The sequence below is a fragment of the Xenopus laevis genome, chromosome 9_10S, assembly GCF_017654675.1.
Source record: "Xenopus laevis strain J_2021 chromosome 9_10S, Xenopus_laevis_v10.1, whole genome shotgun sequence".
Taxonomy (NCBI): Eukaryota; Metazoa; Chordata; class Amphibia; order Anura; family Pipidae; genus Xenopus; species Xenopus laevis.
Window position 1 is genome coordinate 16208293 of NC_054388.1, and position 23002 is coordinate 16231294.

General features: G+C 43.6%; 1 protein-coding gene across 1 annotated transcript; it reads right to left on the reverse strand.

The window, feature by feature from the left end:
• Positions 1–6670: 6670 nt before the first annotated feature.
• LOC108702648 (ras-related protein Rab-22A) lies at positions 6671–17853 on the reverse strand. The gene is made up of 7 exons (XM_041578483.1): positions 17695–17853; positions 14588–14667; positions 11868–11949; positions 10979–11050; positions 9823–9929; positions 9152–9261; positions 6671–7485 (listed from the first exon to the last, which is right to left on the reverse strand). Exons 1-7 carry the CDS (start codon positions 17728–17730, stop codon positions 7391–7393), a joined length of 582 nt encoding a protein of 193 aa, XP_041434417.1. The 5' UTR covers positions 17731–17853; the 3' UTR covers positions 6671–7390.
• Between the last annotated feature and the right edge of the window lie 5149 nt (positions 17854–23002).

Sequence of the window (23002 nt, forward strand, 5' to 3'; positions counted from 1 at the left end):
ATATATTACCTCACACAACGCAGCCAACGCATAAGATTATGATCATGCAGCACTGCAGTTACCTCACAGGTGTCTGACTGACATATTACAACTTGTACCAAAGCAAACTATTACTTCACAGATAGGTGTCTGACATTTTACTTCATAAACATGTACAAATCAGACATAGTACATTACATGTTGGTGTCAAAGCCACATACTATATGGTAAACCCAGGGCAGCCCACCTTTAGAAATCAGGGGGCTCCGACTCTGTACAACAAAATTTTCAGGGCCCCGCTGAAAAAGGTAACCCCCAGGCCCCCCCACACAATTTATAAAAAGAAATTGGTGGTCAGGGCCTCCCTACAAGCAAAAAACAATAATTGGTGACCAGGGCCCAACTATAAATTGAAAAAAAATTGGCGTCAAAGCCCCCCATGAAAGTTTTTTTTTTAAAAAAAAAAACATTGGTGCCAGGGCCCCCCTTACAAATTAAAAAAAATTGGGGCCCCAGAGAATATTTTTTTTAAAAAAACATTGGTGGCAGGGGCCTATAGATTATTAAAATAATACATTGGTGGCCAGGGGATCAAAAAAAACAAAAAAAAAAATACACATTGGCTTTCAATTTCGGCTGTTTTCATGACTTCGGATGTTTTCGCCACTTCAGGACTTCAGCTTCGGCTGTTTTCATGACTTTGGATGTTTTCACCCCTTCAGGACTTCAACTTCAGCTGTTTTCCTGACTTTGGGTCTTTTCGTCGCTTCAGGACTTCAACTTCGGCTGTGTTCGTGACTTCGGTCTTTTCGTGGTTCCGGGACTTCAGCTGTTCAGGACTTCAGGAGAGGCGGCATGGTTTGGCGCTGTCAAGGGGGGCCCGGCTGTTTCGAAAAGTACAGCACATCCGGGCCGGATACAGCAGTACCCCCTGTGCCCTCCTAATGGCGGCCCTGGGTAAACTTGTACAAACTGTAGCAGAGACTTGTACCAGCGATGTGTATATATTACCTGAAGCTTAGAATGACATGTTTACCATACAAACCTGTATGTACGAATATCTTAGACTAATCTCAGACCAATATATGACTTCACAAACCTATACTAAAGAGATCTATTACCTCGGTCGTAGACAGTTTTAGACTAGCCCTCTGGGATACCAGGAAAACTCCCTGTGGGTCCAGGTCTCAGTGGGCCCTCATGCTGCTAAACATTTGGCCTATTTCATGGTCATTCCCTATTTCTATGAGAACAAAGAGGCTAAATAAATGGAATGATAGATTATAGTAAGTAAAGAAAAGAGACTAGGAGAATAAAGGGTGAGTGAGGAGAGAAATCCCTGGTCTAAGGTTTTTGGGTGGGCCCCTGGTGTCCCAGTCCTACACTGGTCGTAGAGGTACAATCAACATATATAATGTCATCATCGTGTGCAATCACAAAATATGAGTGATGTAATAGTATTGCTGGCCGGCTGACCCCATGTCCATAAAGTCTATGTAGCCTACATGCTGGGACCCCATGCTTTCAATATGACCTGTAGACAAGCCTATGTCCATGAAGTCTATGTTGCCTCCAGGCTGGGACCCTATATGACCAGCAGGCTGGGACCCCATACACATGCAGTCTATGCGGCCTAAAGGCTGGCTCCCCATGCAGTCTATGCTGCCTAAAGGGTGGCTTACCATGCAATCGATATGGCCATCAGTTTGGGACACTGTTAACCCTATATGGCCTACAGTCTTGAACCCCAACTAGTTCTCTGGGCCTCTTTACCTGAGGCAGCTCACCATTACAAGTTTGCAAGGGTCATGATCCTACTACAGTTTGTCCCTGCCTCTACCCAGCTGGTAGAATTTCCTCATTTTCCTGTGTAAACTATTGATGCAACATAATATTCCAATCACGATGGCAGCTTTGGCAGCTCCCTGTAAAGAAAGTGAGATAACCTAGGGGTAGGGATGCACAGAATCCAGGATTCGGTTCGGGATTCGGCCAGGATTCGGCCTTTTTAAGCAGGATTCGGATTTGGCCGAATCCTTCTGCCCAGCCAAACCGAATCCTAATTTGCATATGCAAATTATGGGTGGGGAGGGAAAACACGTGACTTTTTGGCACAAAACAAGGAAGTAAAAAATGTTTTCCCCTTCCCACCCCTAATTTGCATATGCAAATTAGGGTTCGGATTCGGTCGAATCTTTTGTGAAGGATTCGGGGGTTCGGCCGAATCCAAAATAGTGGATTCGGTGCATCCCTACACAGTACCAGAGGATCTCCCAGTGGGCCCAAGCTCTAAAGGTGGCCATACACAGCCAGTTTATATGCCTGCGTATAGGGACCTCCCGTGGGCCCACCCAAACGATATCGGGCCTAAAATTGATCAGATTAAAGCCCGATATTGTCTACCTTAGGAGGGCATATCGGGAAAAGATTGGCTTGTTTGGCGACCATTCCAAACCAGCGGATCTTATAGTGCAAGGCCACCATAAAATGATACGGACACAAAAATTTTCTTTTCAAAAAAAGGGGTTTATTCATCAAAATCCAAAAAGTTCTCACTATTTTCTGAAAACTACTCCGACCAAATCCACACTGAATTTTTCCCTCTATTTAGTAGTACATTTTCACAAATTTTTCTTATGTGGAAAAAGTCACCATAAATTCGTAAAAAAAAAAAAAAATCCGAACCCTACAATTTTTTCAGATTTTGCGCTCAAAAAAAAAAAAAGACTTTTTTCCCCAAAACCCAGCACAACTCAGAAAATCTTCCAATTGTTAACGGGACATTTGCCATTGACTTTTACATGTTCTTGCCAGGTCTGAGTTGGAGTACTTTTTTCATCTGACTTTTTAAAACATAAGATTTAATAAATCTGATTTGCACACAGTAAATTTAAAAAATGGTATCTCCTGTGCATCCCCATTGTTTTTGAAGCAATGTGAGTGTATTTGGGCGGCGTGCTGCCCCCTAAAATCCTACAGCCTTAGGCCAAGGCCTTGGTGGCCTTTCCACAAATTTGGGCCTGTGCACTTTCCTTCTATATTTTAAATTAATGCATTGACGCTTTTTTGTTTATCAAACAATATGTCAATTTGTCTTTAAATTTGGGAAAGAGCCTGGGTGTGCTTACAGAATTGGCACATTTGCAGGTAGTTTTTGGCTTGCCCTAAAATACCTTAGCTTTGAGCAAACTTAGGGGACCATTCCTGCTGAATTGTGCTTAGTACAGGGGAATACCTATGATGCCATAGTTTTATGGTATGGCTCTGTACAGGCTATGAGCAAATTTAGGGGGCTGTTCCTGCTGAATTGTGCTTGATACAGGGTGAATACCTGTCAGTTTTACTGCATTGCTCAAGCTACAGAGCCAACCTGATGCTACTATACTATGACTGTACTATGCCCCTGTCACTTTAGCTCACACCCTCACTATTTCCATGATTATACAAATACAAAGAGAGGAAAAAAGGAAAGCACTGTGGAAGGCAGAAGAGCAGAGACGAGACAGAGAAATGGATGTGTACAATGCATAGTAGTCGTGACTTATTATATATGGCAGAAAATGTAATTTTTATTTCACAGCATGTAAAGCAATACAGAGCGTCCATATGTATTGAAAATACTCACAGTGTAACAGTACTAACAGCTTGTCCCTATCCATGGAATGTTCACCAGGAAGCAGCGCCATTTACAAGCGTTATGATTAAGCGTCAGTTACTCGGATAAACATTTCCCTTGTTTAAAAAATAATATTTAACAGAGAGATTACAGTTGCCCAGGGCCAGCCCGGGATGTTGTGCAACATGTAGAGCTGTGAGGCTTTGCAAAAGAATATCCCCGGTCTTGGTTATTAGACAGGCTGAGCATGCAGAGTATTTGCTAAAGCAGGTTATGTTATACAAGCAGAAAGCTGGTGCATCAATATTTGCACTTTCCTAGTTTTGTAACAAAAAAACCCTGTTGGCATTGAACTTTAACTCCCAGCATTTCCTCTTACTAACCACCAACTTGAAGACAGATTGTGTTTTTGGGCCAACACATTAAGCCCAGGCTGCAGCATCTGGATTTTCCCCTTTGTGCATCAGATACCCAACTACCAGCTGCTGTTGAACTACAGTGTTAAGGGGGATGCTGGGGAGTGTAGGTCACTAAAAGCAGGAGGGACACAGACTGGACTCCCCCCCCCCACAGTATAATATTGATGGCAATAACACAAAAGGGCAGCCCCACTGCTCTCTGTCAGAATGGTGCACTAAGTTAAAGGAGAAGGAAAGGCTAAAATAAAGTAAGCTTTATCAGAAAGATCTATATAAATACACCAGTAAACCCTCTTCAAAGAAATGCTGCTCTGAGTCCTCTGTAAAAATAAACACAGCATTTATGTCCTTCTCTTGTGTACATATGGGCTTCTGTATCAACTTCCTGATTTCATCTTAAACCTCCAGGGCTTGGGCATGCGCAGTTTGCTCATCTCCCCCCAACCTGATGTAATATGAGCTCAGAGCTATGAGTGAGCAGGGAAAGACTCAGGCAGGAAGTGAGTCACAACAAGCTAATATGGCAGTTGCTATCATAAACAAACAGAGCTTCTAGAACTGGTATGGTAAAGCATTCTGCAGAATAAGTATAGTGTTATAGCTTGCACTATTGTGGCTAATCTATTGCCAATAAATTGCTTTGGTAGCTTTTCTTTTCCTTTAAAGGACCTGAGGGGGGGTGGTGGGACAGGAATTGGATATAAATAACCAGACTGACTTTACTTTGCCTTTAAATGACTGGCATAAACATCTCCTGGGGGGAGGACTGCCAACTGAAGGATGTAAGGAAGTAAATGATGGACAAAAAAAGAAGGCCAGATATCTATTCCGAAATGGTGTGTTGATTTGCTCCTCTCTTTAGGCCATTATTATGATCGAATGTTTGGATCAGCCTAATTAGATTCACCACCTGAGTGGCTGGATCAGGTAAAGACGACACACACCTCATTTTTAACATACTAGGGTCACATCTAGGAGCCAGTCTGTTCAGCATCAAATATCTTAATACGTCCCCTTATTTATTTTTCTCTTCTTAAAGTGGACCTGTCACCCAGATATAAAAAGCTGTATAATAAAAGTCATTTTCAAATTAACCATGACACCCAAATACTTTTAAATATTAAAACATCCATACTTGTTAAAAACTCGTTTAAAAGTCTTAGCTGTCAATCATATATTGCCTGCCCCTCCTCATAGGGGTGGGGCAAACAATTACTCTATTTTGCTTCACTAACATTATAAAATATGATTTGGAATAATTTCTTAGGGTGACAGTCCCCCTTTAAAATGAACATGGCGGGTGAGAATTATGCTACTGATGACTACAGTGCCAGAAAAGGTTTGATGACATCGCTGCTGACATCCTGGCTAAGCTCATTCTGATTGGCTCTTGCCAACCAAATGTAAAACAGGCCAATCATTTGTCTAATATGCCTGCCCCTGTGAGATGGGCACTCTCATCAGGGAGAACTTGTGCCAATAAAGTCTTATGAGAGCTGGAACGGCATAAGAAAAGTCCAATGACTTGATATACTTACAGGACGGCGGTAAGTTTTCAATTTTATTTATTGTTAAATAAATCCCATTTATCTGAACAAAGCTAAATTAGCGACTGCATCTGCGTTACTGAATTAGACACTTTGTGCAACACCGTAACACCGCTGGGCATCTGGACTTATCTAATAACCCCACACACCCAGGGATTATAAATAAACTGCCAATGGGATCAGTGATATTTGTAAGTATCCCGGCCCCAATGGCATTCTAATGCTTATATAAGCTGTGCAAAACCATAGGACAGGTTATGAGTTATAAACAGCAGAAAAGAAGAATGACCTGCTCACCAGAAGGCACAGGGTTAATACATAAAGGGAAGTTAAAAGTGAATGCTAAGAAAATAATTTAGACCCCCGAATAACAGGGTTTAATACATTTAAGACTAATTGGTGTATAATCACTATTGGAGGCATATTTATCAAGGGTCGATTTTCAAATTCATCTGAGTTTTTTAAAATTCCCATAAATTCAAATTTGACTAGTCTAAGGGGCAGATTTATCAAGGGTCAAAGTACAAATTCGAAGTAAAAAAATTCAAATTTCCAGCTATTTTTTGCGTACTTCAACTATGGAATAGGCCAAAATTTCTCTTTAAAACTTCGACCATTTGTCATCTAAAATCTGCCGGACTGCTGTTTTAGAATATGGGGGACCTCCTAGAACCTATTTGGAGTAATTTGGTGGACTTTGAAAAATCTAAGTTTTTTCTGTGGGTGAATAGGCTGTATTCGTTTTTTCAAAAAAAAAAAAAAACTTAGATTTTTCATTCACCCACAGGAAAAAAACTTGATTTATTTTAATAAATTTCGGTTGGTCTTTTTTTATTCGATTTTCGAAGTTATGGGACTTCAAAAAAAATCCTATTACTCCGAAATTCGACCCTTGATAAATCTGCCCCTAAATTTATTAATAAAATAAATCACATTTTTTCATGATGAATTCGAATTGGATCAAACTTGATTCAAGTTTTTTCTCCGAAAAAAACCTCGGCTATCAGGAAGGCTGCAAACATCTCCAAATTGATCCCTGCACCACTCCCATTGACTTAAACAGTAATTATGCAGGTTTTAGGTAGCAAATTCGAATCCTTAAAGCACCAGAGTATGATAAATTTCGAAAATCAATTTTTTAAAAAAAACTCAGATCAATCTGAATAGCTCCCCAGTCAAATTTGACAGTTTTGACCATAAAAAATTTTCAATTCGACCCTTGATAATTCTGCCCATGTCTGCGTTTCACTCACAGACTAGGAATTGTTCCCTTTAAACTATTTCAGTCCACTTTGTCCTCCATCTGATCTGACAATACAATTCCCAGAATCACCAGCTATCCAGTGGCAGAAGTGTTACCCCCAATCCAACTAAAAATTAACATGCTTATTAGTAGGCAGGCATTGTACGGAGAACAGGCAACTGGAAATTGGTACAAAACCTTGCCAAAGAGCTGACAGTGGGGTCCAACACTTCCTGCTGAAGGTAGAATGACAGAAAAATGGATGCTAAAAGCAGAATAATAAACAAAATCCTTAAAAAATGACGGATTCTCCAACGCTCCACGGTTAGTCGAGAGGACGTCTAGATGTATTATCACATAGAAGAACTAGTAAAAGGACGAATCCGTGAGTGGACAGCACACTCCATGGCACAAACAGAGAGGTGTTTTCCCTTTAGATAATAAGGTAGAGGCAAATATACAACATGGTTTCCCTTGTGCTACAAGCCGGGTGTTATACCATAGTGGGAGATAGGGACGGCTGGCATGGCTTGGCATAAAACCCAACAGTCCTGTCTCTCGTATGAAAAGGCACCAGTCCTTCCTGTCAACAGCATCGGCGCTCAACTTCTGATGACTGTCTCCTTAGCTTGAAACCTTTTCCATAAGTGGCACCAGTGTTGGCTGAGGGGATCCTTTTACCTGCAGAGGCACAGATTGTGGCATAAAAAACCTGCCATGGACACACACTGGATGAGTGCACAAAACATTAAAGGGATACTGTCATGGAAAAAAATGGATAAAAACTGATTTTTTTATATTTTATTTTGAAATCTAACATGGGGCTAGATATATTGTCAGTTTCCCAGCTGCCTCCAGTCATGTGGCTCTGATAAACCTCAGTCACTCTTTACTGCAAGTTGGAGTGATATCATCCCCCCTAGAAGCCCATCAGCAGAACAATGGGAAGGTAACCAGATAACAGCTCCCTAACACAAGATAACAGCTGCCTGGTAGATCTAAGAACAGCACTCAATAGTAAAATCGAGGTCCCATTGAGACACATTCAGTTACATTGAGTAGGAGGAACACCAGCCTGTCAGAAAAAATTCGCAGATGCCCATTAAGGTCTATAGGCAACAAAAAAATGTAGACGCGCTCCGAAATTTTTTTGACGCGCGTCTTTTTTTGTCGCATGCCACCATACAATGACGCTATGGGCGTCATTTCTGCGGCGAAACAAGGTGAAAAAATCCGCCCATCCCTAATCATGACAGAATCCCCTTTAAATAGCCATATATTTACATTTGCATTCTAAAGGTGGCCATAGACGCAAAGATCCGTTCGTTTGGCGACATCGCCAAATGAGCCGATCTTTCCCCGATACGCCACTAACGGCCATGGCTATATCAAGGGTAATCTGAACATTCGGCCCTATGGCTGAAGCGCAATGGGCTTCGGCGGGACGGTCGTGACAATATCAAACCTGTCCGATCGACCAAACGACCGATCTCCGAAAATTGTGCGAATCCTTGATTCGTACGATAGGATATTTGCATCTATGGCCACCTTAAGGCTTACTTGGAATTTAAGAGCTGGTACTATCTATTGCTATTCTCTGCATTGCTGGTTCTGACTCTTGAAACAATATAGCAGAAGCCAGCTGAACAGACATGTAAAAAAGCAAATAAGTAACACTGTTTCATGAGTTATTCCTTTTCATTAGGGCCCTGACAGACAAGGAGGTTAGTTGTCTTGTCTTAGTTGTCCTCTAGAAACTAATCTCCTGTGAATGCTTTTGGAAAACCAAAGCGACTCTTACGGCAGAGACAGCCTCTTCTTCGGGCAACTAATCTCCCCGAACTGCCTCCCCGCCAGATGGAATCTAAATCGCCGGGGGGATGGCACTTGGAGCGCTTCATTTTCCAAAGTCGCCTGAAGTTTCCTCGTGAGGCAACTTCAGATGACTTTGGAAAACAAAGCGATCCAAGTGCCATCTCGCCGGCAATTTAGATTCTAGCATGCGGGACGCAGTTCAGGAAGATTAGTCGCTCAAAGAAGAGGCGATTTGTTGCCGGGTGACTAAATCTCCCCTATTTATTGCCGATGAGAAAGCATTCAGAGGAAATGAGTCACTCACACTACAGGAGATTAACCGTGGGATGACTAATCTCCTCATCTGTCAGCAGTCTTTAGCCTACGTTTTATTTTGGGGTTTGCATCCCTTTAATAGCATTTAGCTGCAGTATATAGTGAATAATTTAACATTCCTACATGCAAGAAATAGCAAGCAGACCCGTCACCAGACACAGAAGTCCCACTAGCAGAGAGGTGAATTGAAAGTAACCCAGGGGGGTAAAGCACTTACTAATTTCTATAAACAGCTCATTAATGTTAACAGAGTTCTTCGCACTGGTTTCCACGAATACTGCATTGATGGCGTCAGCATAGTCTTTTGCATCCTTTTCAAAAATCTCCCTAGAAGTGACAATAAGTGAATATAAGTCATATGGTTTTATCAGTTACTTACAGACCTGCCGGCTTGAAGGGCTTTTGTGCAGCAATGAGCCATTGTATTCACGTTAACTCATCATTATCATTTGGCACATAAAGCCTAAGGGTCTGGCCACACGGGCAGATTCGGGAGATTATACGCGGTGACAAATCTTCTAAAATGTAAATCGCCTGGGGGCAGGCACACCAAGCGATTCGTTTTTCCGAAAGTCGCCCAAAGTTTCCTTGTGAGGCAATTACGAGCGACTTAGGAAATCGAAGCGTTCCATGTGCCTGCCCCCATGCGATTTACATTTTAGCCGGCAGAAGGCAGGGGAAGGCAGATCGGGGAGATTAGTCACCGCGAAGAAGAGGAGATTTGTCACCTGGCGACTAATCTCCCTGAATATGCCCGTGTGGTCAGACCCTTAAAATGAAATGCACTGAGTCTTAATAAACTGCTCCAAATCAAAAGTTCATTTGTTAGGTCAGTTGCTAGCCAGGTGAGCAAATACACCCTGAGGGTCAGTAACTCTAGGACAGTACCTGACATCGTTTAGGTCACACTTGTTTCCTGCTATTGCAACCACAATGTTGGGCGGCCCGTGCTGCCGCAGCTCCTTCACCCAGTTCTTTAATGTTAAGAAGGTTTCCTGTGAAAAATTGATGACAAAAGTTACATTCACGGAAGTTTTCCCCTAATGTTAAATGTATAAATTTCCATATTTTTTTGCGGATATTTTTCATTCCTTTGTCTTTTTAAGCTTTTCTATGCCTAATACCTTCTTGCTTTGGGCTAAGAATCTTGCAGTAATGCTAACAGTTGGTTTAAGACTGGATCTGTGACCGCAGTGATCTAAATACGTCTATAAAGCAGGACAGGACTGCTGCTTACAATGAGGATCAGGTAGGATCTGTGCAGCCACTGGGACAAAATGCTCTGTAATACAGATAGCTAGAATCTCAACCATAAAGCAGGGCAGGACTGCGTACAATGGGAATCAGATTAGGGATGCACCGAATCCAGGATTCCGTTGGGGATTTGGCCAGGATTCTGCCTTTTTCAGCAGAATTTGGCCGAATCCTTGTGCCTAATTTGCATATGTAAATTAGGGTCATGAAGGGAAATCGCATGATTTTTTGTGACAAAAATAAAAAATTTTCCACGTTTTCCTTTCCTGACCCGAATTTGCATATGCAAATTAGGATTCGGCCAAATCTTTCACCAAGTATTTGGCCAAATTTCCAAATAGTGGATTCGGTGCATCCCTAATATAGACAGCTAGAATCTCAGCCATACAACAAGGCAGGAGTGCAGTGGTGCGGCTGTAAACAACAGTCTTGTCCTACTGTATGGTTGAGACTCTAGTTATCTTTAGTCATCGTTTCACTTTTTTCTGTATAGAAAATGTTGCTTATTGTGAGTGTACAACATTCATTGGGTGTTATATTTATATAATTCATTGGTTTGTTTGGTTACAGAAAGGAAGATAATGTTCTGCTTGTGGTGCTTTCTGGCCACCCCCTGCCTGTAATTACTAAGTTCACATAAAAGATACAATAAAGCAAACATGCTAATATCAATGACATTAGGGTTATGTTGGATACATATATTGATATTGATGGTGATACATTTTATGTACAGTAGCTATATAGGAAAACCAAACCCAGTTATCTGGGCAGAGATGCTGGGAGCTCTTACCTCTTTCGTTATATCATACACAATGATGGCTGCTGTAGAACCCCTGTAGTACATTGGGGCCAATGCACGGAACTAGGATCAAACAAAACCAAACATTATTGGTTGACTTCCCTAATGACATCAACCCTTCTCCAAGCAATGTTCCCTCTAAGGTGTGAACACACGGACAGTGCACACAAAAAATTGTTCTGTGCACAAAGCATGTTAATAAAACTGAGGACACCAGTTTGTCAAAAGAAACTTTTTCGCACGTAGCTCAGAAGAAATAAGAGGGAACATTGTCTCCAAGATATAGACTGTTAGCTCTAAAGGCTATGAATGGCTAATTCTCCTTCATCTCTTCTTTATTTCAGCGAGTCATGTGACATCACGAAGAACTGAGGATAACTGATGACATGACGGAGCACCATTTATAAGGAAACATTTTACAGGTTATTCGTGGCTCTTGTGCACATATATTATTAACAGGGGTTTGTGGTTCTGATAAAACTGCACCATCAGCAAATAAATCATCTCTCTTATAGTCACGAAGTTTCGGAAAAAAGAAATCGGAAACATTGTGACTTTCGGGCGCATGCGCAGTTGGAGGCATTTGTCGGTACGGAGCTACTGCGCCCGAAAGTCACAAAGTTTCCGTTTTTTTCCCCCTGAAAATTTGTTACTTTCAGCACATGCGCAGTAGATCCTTACCGGTAAATGCCTCCTATTGCGCATGCGCCACCAAACGCCGCTGAATACAGGAAGAAGAGCGCTCGGGAGAAGATGGCTGCCGTGAACTCTGCTGGAGAGGACCTAGAAGGAGGGGTAAGTAACAAGTTAGGGGCATTTTCTGCTACCCCCGGAACTGTAGGTCTTAAAACCTGAAATTTGCCAGGATGGACAAACTTACGCGCTCCTGACCAGCAGTGTCCCAAATAAGGAATTTATGGAGTTCGTTCTGATGTGGCACAGTCTTGGTCATGAATGATGCTCTGTAAATAAAAGAGACCATCACTAGAAACAAATAATGTGCCTTTCAGGTATTCATAATAGGTACAAGACAATATTGCTGGAAAAACAAACATTTAAAAAAAGCCTTAAAATGAAAGGGATTGGATATGGCTACACCAAAGATTGCTATTAGGACCTAAATGATCTTGATATCAGTCAATAACTCACAATGTTATAATAATTCAGATTGTGAGCCAGAGTTATTAAATATTTATAAGAGTTTGTTCATTAGCATCATATACTAATCACCCTGCAGGCTGTGTATTGATCTTCTCTGCATCTATAACAATTAGAACAGGAGGTACGTACATAGTTGCCTCAAGTCTCCAATGAACAGCGTGGTGCACAATAGAAATTCTGTGGCCTGGGGGGCATTGTATGTAAATATGATGAAAGTCTACCAGCAAGAAAGACAAGAGAGATATGCACAGCTATGCTATCACAATAGGTTCCACTCCTCACCGAAAAAGTCTGAGAATCATTTGCTGCCTAATTACTTGTATTGGATTTGCACTGAAAAGTGCAACAAGGGCAACAAGACTATGTGACATACCAAAGAGATATTTCTCACTTGCATGGAGATTAGAATTCATTCTTTCTGTACAGGCTATAGGGCCCCCAATCATAATACAGCACAATCACCAAACAAGCCACCAACTGTGAGAAAGGAAGCCAGCCAGCTTGAAAGGCCTGTGACTGCTTTAGACTTCTAACACACGGGTGGTTTTTATGCATTTACAAAAGCATGAAATGCCTGGGCGTGTGAAGCGTTAGGAGCGCGCCAGGGATACAGAGCTAACAGAGTAAATTCTACAGATTGATAATATATAACTGCATGCATTCCCAAACTGCTGACTTAAAATGAGCAAATGCCTTAAAGGGATTGTTCACCTTCCAACACTTTTTCCAGTTCAGTTGGTTTCAGACAGTTCACCAAAAATAAAGACTTTTTCCAATAACTTTCTATTTTCTATGTGTGACTGTTTTTCTAATATTGAAGTGTAAAGTTACATTTTTCAACTTTGAAAGCAGCTTTGGGATGGGGGTCGGCGACTCTGGAAACTTCTAAATGGATACATTTAGTTGATACATTTGTTATCTTTGTGCCTGCTGAGCGGAATCCCTGAGTTTCATTAAAGCAAGCTGTTGGAATTGATAAAATAGTTGCTAATATTCCAGAGATGCTCCTGAGAAATGTGTCAACGAAATGTTGCAAAATTGTAACAGTTTAGAGTCTGCGCCAGAATTACTGAGCGTTTATGACACGAAACGCGTAAGGCTGTGGACACAATAAACTCTTCACTCTGAATTTATCTGCCTGGTGGAAGTTTGCCTTCATTGAGTGCCTGCTCCAAAGGTTTTTTCGGTTTGTCCGCTCCCCGTGCTGAGGGCTCAGGGCGGTGCGCCTGGGCCTCTTCCCTTATGTGGTGAGTAATCACTCTCTACTTAGAGACCCTAAACTCCAGATTTATTATTTGAATTACTGAGCTGCCAGATTGAAACACCAGAGACAAGAACATTAAAGGAGACATATTATGTAAAAAATATGAACCTACCAGTGCATTATACTCATTTAGATATAGAAGAATTGTGCTTAAAAAAGTAGTGTTTCAGGCTGATTTATTGAATATTTCAGCAAAAACCCTAATAATCCCTCCCTTCTCTTCCACTTCCTGCTCCGTGAATTTCCAGGCTGCACTGGGGAGCCGGTGGCTCTCAGCTCACTGCACCGTAGGACAGGAACCAATCTGCAGCTAGCAGGACCTGATAGGAAACTGAAGTCTGTCTGTGCTTGTGTGACTGCAGGGCTGTGATTGGCTGTCCCCTCCTACTGTGCTTCTGGCAGGGACCAGTAGGACACGCCCACCCCTCATTTGAAACACAGACAGGGACCAGAGCACATCTATAGGGAGCACTAATAAAGGGGCTATTTTTAAAGACAATATTCATTTTTAGCAGCATGTAAAAGCAACACCATATATAACTTATAATTGCCTACAAAATTAAAGGTTTTTTTTCCATTTATCCTATATGTCTCCTTTAAACTTAGAATTTGAAAAAATGGTAAAAAATGGAAAATAATTGAAAAAAGTATCTGAAATCAAACTGAAAATTTTTTTTGGAATGTGAACAACCCCTTTAAAAAAGAAATCAGTGGGGGAAGGAAACATATTCTGTTTCATTCCAGGTTTTCCACCATGAAACCTTCCTGCAGCCTGGCACCAAGGGCTGCAGTTCTGCCGTCACTAATTTAGACAGATAATTAGTAGATCTGTGCAGGGAAAGCCTGTTTTCTACACTGCCTGCTGAATAATGACTAACACACAACAGACGCGTCTATTATTAGCCAGCTTGCACACTTGCTCACTTGTAACCTATAAAACGATGAATCACATAAAAATGAAATAACCCAGCGCTACTAGTGCAGGGCAGAGGAAAGGAGAACTTTCCATGCCTGTTGGAATAATCAGGAGGGAAGTTATTCAGGCATGAAATGAATGTACAGCAGCTTCCACTGCTCACATCAGAGAAATATTAGGGGGCTAATGAGGAAACTGAGATGAAGGGTAGCAGCCCACTTTTTACTTTTGACCTCCCTTGAAAGGATGCTTTCCTTACCCAATGGTCGGATTAATATTCGGGTCAAAACTGTCTTCTACAAATCTCCATACGATGCTGGACTTGCCCACGCCGGTATCCTGCAGAGGAGACAGAGTAACCATTAAGGTGCAGAATTGGGAATGGCCAAGGACTGCTATAAACCTATTAAAGCAAATGAATATACACAATTAACAAAACTGTAAACCTTTATAGAGCCAGAGAAAACTGAGAAGCATTATGACACTCTTGCCAGTTAAAGGAGAACAAAAGCTAGTAGCTAAAAATAGAAGAAGAAGTAGCTAGACATGTAGTACATTATGTTTTGGGCTTCTGTACCAGCCCAAGACAACCACAGCCCTTTAGCAGTAAAGATCTGTGTCTCCAAAGATGCCCCAGTAGCTCCCCATCTTCTTTTCTGCTGATTCACTGCACATGCTCTGTGCTGCTGTCACTTACTGAGCTTAGGGACCCACTCACAATATACAGTACTCATAGAATAGAAATGTCACAATATAAGGCTGATTAGTAATTAATACAGATAATTACTACATGGCAACATAGAAACCAGTGCAATTAGCATCAGAATTTAATAATCAGCCCTGTAGCATCAGCTTATATTATGGGCCAAACCTTATTTTCTGCTGGATAATTAGTGACGACCCCTAAGCTTAGCTTCTCAACAGCTGCTCAGAGCCCACTGAGCATGTGAGTGTCACAGACACTTTCCAAGATGGTGACCCCCTGTGACAAGTTTGAAGTCCTGGATCATTGCTGCTATTGAGAAACTGAAACTTTAGGCTGGCGCAATAAGTTTAGTATATAAAATATGGCATGTTTAGCCATATTTTTAGTTCTCTTTAATTGCCTTTGTTGCCATCCATAACCCCTAGATGCCCAGGACCCCTTGTTCCTTCCCTGTGGTGACTCAGGGACCAATACTGGCTCTGTGCAGAAAGCCAAACAAACATGGAGGGTTTTATCCTGATGCAGAACACAGACAAATAACACAGCAGCCCAACGTATGATCTGTAGGAAAGTGAGAAGGCAAATAAACAGCACGGGGTGCATAAGCGGATAATGACAAGAACATAACAAATAGAAAGCGTATGCAAATCACCCATCTGACTCTCATTACAAACCTAAATTAACTCCTGACAAGGAAATGATGGAAGCAAAGCCACAGAATGATCAGAAAGGCAGAAACAACAGCAGGCACTACAATGTAACACAAAAACACAAGTTACAATTGCCAATATTCTCTGTCTCCCAATGATAAAATTGTATTATGGGTGCCAAGTGACTGACCTTACCCTGGCTGCTAAATAAATATGAGTGGGGTCACAGCACGAAATCCAAGATAACACAATGACTCATGTGAGTGTATCCAGCCCCAGAGATATGAGACTCATTACTGAGCAGAAAAGCTTACAATCAACTAAAACTTTCTAAATAATTCAATAATAACAGCCTCACGAGGAAACTTCGGGCGACTTCGGAAACGAAGAGCTCCGAGTGCCATCTGGCCAGCGATTTAGATTATAGCTGGCGGGAAGGCAGTTCGGCGAGATTAGTCACACGTAGAAGAGGCGATTTGTTGCCAGGCGACTAAATTTCCCTGAATCTCCACGTGTGTCTCTGTTCTAAGGCTGTAATCCATACCTGTACTTCAATAAATACTTTTTAACTACAACTACCTGGAGGATTTGCTCTTTGAGTGCCTACCCTAAAAATAATAATGAATAATAATAATAATGGCGAAGTCTGCTCCCTTAAAGGACCAGTAACAGTAATTTATTTTTTTTAAAAATAAAGCTTTTATTAAGAAATTACTTACCGATTCTCTGCATGCGCTCCTCAAAAGAGCAACTATCCATCGCATGACACTCAATTTCTCCTCCCTGCCTTCTACAGGAGATAGCCAGGGAGGAGAAATCGAGCGTTGCATGATCGATTGTCGCCCTGTCGCCGTTTCAGAAGAATTTCTTAATAAAAGCTTTGCGAATTAAAAGTTTAAACTGTGTTGGGTTTTTTTTTTCAGTTAAAGAGAAACTAATTTTTTTTATTTTTTTAAAAATACTGTTACTGGTCCTTTAGGCTGAAGGCTCGGGGCAGAGCACCTGGGCCTCCTTATATATGTGGTGAGTCTCTTGAAAGAAATATTTTTTTAAGATATGAGCTACTGTACCCCATTAACCTCAGTGCTGGTGAGAAAGTAAAGGCGGGGGATGAATTGTAACTGTTACTACCCAGGAATTACCAAAGAATCATTTTAGTAATCAGTTAAGCTGCTACTACCCATGAGTGCTGCCTTCCCTCCCAATACCCTTAGGGGCAAACTCAGTTAACACCTGGCCCACTCGCAGGTAAAGTCCTATGAGTACTTAGGGAGTGGCACGTTTAAACTAATCTTTGTGCCATGAAAACCATAACCCAGGCAAATAAACCTCTGGACAGAGTAAGCCAGATGAAACCATAACAGAAGGGAGCACTCTCCTGCTGTCACCAGTCACAGTTCTGGGCACCCTCCCCTAAACCACTGCTCACCCTAATCTGGAGTAACCATCACCCCGAAGTGGAACAGATGCACATGCCTAAAGGGCAATTCATTTTTGGAGGGTATATGTATCTGCTAGAAGTGTTATAGTCATATAGGGGCCCTGCACCCTGACACATGGAATCACTCTCATAAAGTGCCCACTCCCACACCAGGGGGAGCAAACTGACAGTCACATATATGCACCAAGACAGCTATACACACCCAGGGGGCAGCTACACAACTCACAAACACATTCAGGAGATACACACTCTTGCATTGCATTGAGCCAAAAACTGGGATCCACACTTACAGACAAGTACTCACCAAGCACTCTACCCCTGTGCCAACTCAGCCCCAGGAATGACTCCAACACTCCTACCTAGAAGCCCACTCAGACCCAGCAGTCTCATTATGTCACACACTCAGCGACCCCTACCCAATAACCAGGGACCCCTACCCACTACTGCCCCAACTATCAAGCACATACTTAAGGCCCCTACTCAGTAACCCCACCAGCACTAGCTGTCACTCACACTCAGCCCCTCACAATCGCTGTCACTCACACTCAGCCCCTCACAATCGCACTCACCCCCAACAGACAGACTTTCAGCTCCCTCAGAGCCATGTCGGCCCCGGGTACAAGAGAACGGATCCCCGGCCTGCGGGAGCTCGGCCTCGGTCGGGAGACACGAACAGCTCAGACCACCTCCCTCTGCCTCCGCCCGCTGTTGTCTCCCCGCCTTCCCTCTCCTCCTCCCCTCCCAGCACCGCCGGCCCCGCACCGCTCTCCTCCCCGACCCCGGCCTGATCCCTGAGTTCCACAGCGCCGCGTCCGACTCCTTTCAGCTCCCTGCAAACTGCCGGCTCATATCTAACTGATTCCTCTTTAGTTGGAGCTTTCCATAAACCGAACTGTTGCACATTATATTATTAGTATAATTAGCATGAATGGGGTAGATCTGTACAGTTTACAATTTAATCGTATCTTTACTCCTGGCATTCATTAACTGTCACTCAATTACAATTATTCTATTGCATAAGCAGCTTTTCAATTGGCCTTCATTTTTTCCTTTTTTATAGCTTTAGCTTCTTTTTCTGAATCTTTCCAGATTTTAAACAGGGGTCACTGACCCCCATCTTAAAAACAAATGCACTGAGCCTCTGTTAGGTTAAGGTCACACGCAGTGGCGTAACTAGATATTACTGAGCCCCACAGCAAATTATTTTTCAGGCCCCCAAAATGTCTATAGATTGACCTGTTTTACCAATATTTATTGAAATTGCATACGAATTAGGGCCTCCTGGGCCCCCTATATCGCCTGGCCTCCCCTGCAGTTGCAGGGTCTGCTTCCTCTGTAGTTACACCCTTAGTCACATGCAGGGCCGCCATCAGGGGGGGACTAGGGGGACAGTTGTCCCGGGCCCCGTGATTTTTTGGTCTTAGGGGGGCCCAGACGCTGTACTCACGCTGTAGCCGGGCCCCCACTGCTGTCAGGAAGCTGCAGAATCGTGTAGGGAGGGCAGAGCTTCTTCTACACGTCTTTCACCTCTCCAGCGTTTAAACTATTGGTAGTTTTCCCTAGAGCCGCATGGTGATTGGATAAGCCTATCCAATCCCTGTGTAGATCTACCGGGACTACTAAGCACTATAGCTCCGCCCACCCTACCCGATGCAGCTCATTGAGAGCAGGGGAGGGGACTTAATGTTTTTTGTTTTTTTTTAGTTTCTTGAACCCCTGGCCACTAATGTTTTTATTAAATATATTCTACGGGGCCCCTGACCACCAATATTTTAGTAAAACTTTTACGGGGCTCTCTGTCATCACCGTTTTTTTTTTAATTTATTGGGGCGCCCTGACCACTAATGAATTTTTTAACTTATAGGGGGTCCCTGACTACCAATGATTTTTTTTAACTTATAGGGGGGCCCTGACCACCAATTAATTCTTTTAAACTTATAGGGGGGGCCTGACCACCAATGATTTTTTTTAACTTATAGGGGAGCCCTGACCACTAATTTTTTTTTTAAACTTATAGGGGGGTCCCTGACCACTAATGAATTTTTTTTAACTTGTAGGGGGGCCCTGACCACAAATGTTTTTTGGGGGGCGGGGCTTGGGGCAGGATTTGGGGTGGGCGGGGACCAGGGGGCCCAGAAAATGTTGCCGTATGGGGCCCCGTGATTTCTGATGGCGGCCCTGGTCACATGGGTAGTTTCATGGAGATTAGTCGCCCTGGCGACAAATCGTTTCTTCTTCATGGAGAAAATCTTCCTCGACTGCCTTCGGTTATAATGAAAAATCGCCAGGGGGATGGCACTTGCGGCACTTCCGGCACTTCATTTTCCGAAGTTGCCACGCAGGGCCGGAACTAGGGGTAGGCAGAAGAGGCAAGTGCCTAGGGTGCAAAGGCAGAGGGGCGCCAAGCACGTACCTCTTCTGAGCCCTTCCCCTAGTCCAGACCCGTGTGTCTTTAAGCTGTGGCTGCAGCTTAGTTGTTTTTTAATGCGTGCGCGCCCTTCCACGCATGCGCACTGGCTGGCATTTTGAAATGGCATATACCCTCTAGCGTGCATGCGCACTGGCGCGGCATTGCCGCTTCCGCGCATGCGCAGTTGTGCGGCTTTGCCGCTTCCGTGCATGCGCACTAGCGCGGCCTCGCCGCTTCTGCTCTTCTGCGCATGCGTCGAACAGTGAGGGGCGACGTAGTCGGCCGGGGTTGCCTAGGGCGCCCAGTCAAATTGACCCGGCACTGGTGCCACGAGTGTTATCCCGCTGGCGATTTTTCATTATACAGCTTATTGGCCCATGTGTACAGCACCCCGACTGGCTTTCCCGAACGATATCTGGCCAAAAGTTGGCCAGATGCCAATCGGGCAGGTTAGAAAATCCTGTCGGATCGCGTCCACATCTTTTTGTTGATGCGCTCCCGCAATCCAACCGCCTGTTTGGCCTCCGTTCTGATCTGATCGTTGGGCCCTAGGGACCACGTTCGGATCAGCCTATATCGCCCACTTCAATGTGGGCATATTGGGGAGAGATCCGCTCGTTTGGCAACACCGCCGGATCTCCCTGTGTATGGCCACCTTAAGGCTACCAATGTATTGTTATTGTGACTTTTTATTACTCCTCTGTCTTTAAGCCCCGCTCCTATTCATATTCCAGTCTCTTATTCAAATCTTGACATGGTTTCTAGGGTAATTTAGGCCCTAGCAACCAGAATACTGAAATTTCAAATTGGAGAGCTGCTGAATAAGAAGCTAAATTAAAGAAGAAAATTAATAATAAAAAATGAAAACCAATTGCAAATCATACTAAACATCATACTATGACAACATCATACTAAAAGTTAATTTAAAGATGGAAAACCAGTCCTGGATTTTCCCCTTTAGTGCCCCTAGCCCCTGGATATGCCCCTTTGGGTCCTAGCGCTCAATGCTCTTTCAAGTGCACCCTCTCATGCGCGCATGCACCGGAGCACTGGGCATTATGCATATAGGAGTACGTGTCCACAATGCACCTTATATTGCGGCTGGGAGGCACAAATCCGGGACTGTGGAAAACACCTTTAAAAGGGTTGTTCACCTTTGAGTTAGCTTTTAGTATGATGTAGAGCAGGTGTTCCAAACCGCCAGGCCGGTGTGCCCGCAGTTGCCACTGGCACCTCCGACCCCCCCCCCGGTCCTTGCAAAACATTTTGCCCTTACACCGGTCCCTGGGCCAAAAAAGGTTGGGGGGGCTGCTGATGTATAGAGTGATATTCTGAGACAATCTGCAATTGGTTTTCATTTTTCATTATTTGTGTTTTTTTAAGCTATTTAGCTTATTATTCAGCAGCTCTCCAGTTTTCTATTTCAGCAATCTGGTTGCTAGGGTCCAAATTACCTTAGCAACCACGCACTGATTTGAGTAACGGACAGGAATATGAATAGGAGAGGCCTGAAAAGAAAGATGAGTAATAAAAAGCAGCAATACAGTCCCCGCCCCAGCACGACCCAAAGCCCCACCCCAGATCCCGCCCTCCCCACACCACAGTAAAAAAACTCACACTTTCATCCGAGCTAAGGGTCAGTCCACACGAGCAGATTTGGGGAGATTAGTTGCCCCAGAGACAAATCACCTTTTCTTTGGGGCGACAATCTCCCCGAACTGCCTTCCCCCCATGCCCTCCACCGGCTAAAATGAAAATCGTCTACAGCAATGCACATGCGGCACTTGGCTTTCTGCAGTCGCCTGGAGTTACCTCACGAGGAAAACTTTGGGCGACTTCGGAAAACGAAGCGCTGCGTGTGCATTGCCGCAGGCGATTTACATTTTAGCCAGAGGAAGGCAGTTCGGGGAGATTGTCTCCCTGAAGAAGAGGCGAGATTTGTCCCTGGGGTGTCTAATCTCCCCGAATCTGCCAGTGTGGACTGACCCTAAAACAGTAACCCCCCCAAGAAGTTATAAAAAGCCATTGGTGGTCAGGGCGTTCCTACAAGTTAAAAAAAATTAATTGGCCAGGCCCCCTATAAGTTTTTAAAAAAAACAATTGGTAGCCACAAGTTATAAAAAACCCGTTGGTGGCCTGGGCCCCCCACAAGTTAAAATAAATCATTGGTGGCCAAGGCAAATAAGCAAGACTGTTATAACAGAAAACCTGGCCCTAAAACTCCCAGAAATGTATTCAAAGTTTTATAACCAGGCAAATGTTGTAAAATGGACATGGTAATTAGGGGGCGTGGTCATAAAATAGGCGCAGTCAAATGTTGGCACACTACATGTTTTTTTCCTTTTTTATATTTCTCAAACATTGGGAGATCTGCTCATCACCCTGTTCTCTCTTCTCTGATCCCTTACACACTTAGCTAAACTAGGCACACGCTACCCAGGCAGCAGTGTAGTCAATGTCTTACTATTCAGATCCTACTCTGTGTTCTGTGAGCCCGAGTCCATACCTCCCAACATTTCAGAACAAGAAAGAGGGACAAAATGCTTTGGCCACGCCCACTTGATGGACACACCCCCTAAAGGCACGCCCATTTATAAAAACACACACCCATTTCTCTTAGTTGGCATAGCAGACAAAGTGTGCACTAGCATTTTTAAAGCAGACAAAGTGGCCCCCATTATTTATGTGTGTGGCAGAAGCATTGCTGTCTCTCAGCATTTAATGGCACACTGATAATGCACATAAAAATCTAGCCCCCTGGTTTTGCACATGATGATAGTCTTGAAGTTACTGAAAAGTTTCAGTCCACTTACGCGCCAAGTTGAGATTTCACAAAGCAGCAGGGACACTCTTCACAGTGCTTCTGCTGAGTGAGGTTCAACCTAAATCCCAGCAGAGCACACAGCAGCAGAGCACACAGCAGCAGCAGAGCACACAGCAGCAGCAGAGCACACAGCAGCAGCAGAACACAAAAAGACGGCCAAAGATTTCACAGCAGCAGCTGAAAAGCCAGAAATTCCTTCACGTGCAGAGCGAGGACCGAGGGAGTGAGATCTCATGAAAGCTGCTCCTCCAGAGAGACAATCCGCCTGCTAGCGTGAAGTCCTGATGCTGAGAGAAGACTGACGGCACTGACTAGCACCACCCACCGGAAGAAGAGAATCAATCTGCAGCGTGGGTGAGCGGAAGAAGCAAGTCAGACGGAAAGAGCCGAAGTGTCAACTGCTCCCCCTCCGCCGCTCCGGAAACTGCCGAGAAAACCCGGAAGAAGCAAGGAAGATCCGAACAGCGGGACATCTTCACCTGCTATCCGGGACAGGCAGGTAAAATTGGGACTGTCCCACCTAATCCGGGACACTTGGGAGGTATGGAGTCTGGTGATTCGGGCAACTAATCTTCCCGAGCTGCCTCCCGCCGGCTAGAATCTAAAATCGCCGGCACTCGGAGGGTTTCGTTTTCTGAAGTCG

Coding starts and splice junctions, on each gene's coding strand:
- LOC108702648 (XM_041578483.1), bottom strand. CDS start 17,730: ATGGCTCTGAGGGAGCTGAAAGTCTGTCTGTTGGGG. Junction 11,950..14,587: donor AATATTAATCCGACCATTGG/GTAAGGAAAGCA, acceptor TTTTATTTACAG/AGCATCATTCATGACCAAGA. Junction 9,262..9,822: donor TGTGACCTAAACGATGTCAG/GTACTGTCCTAG, acceptor TGTCACTTCTAG/GGAGATTTTTGAAAAGGATG.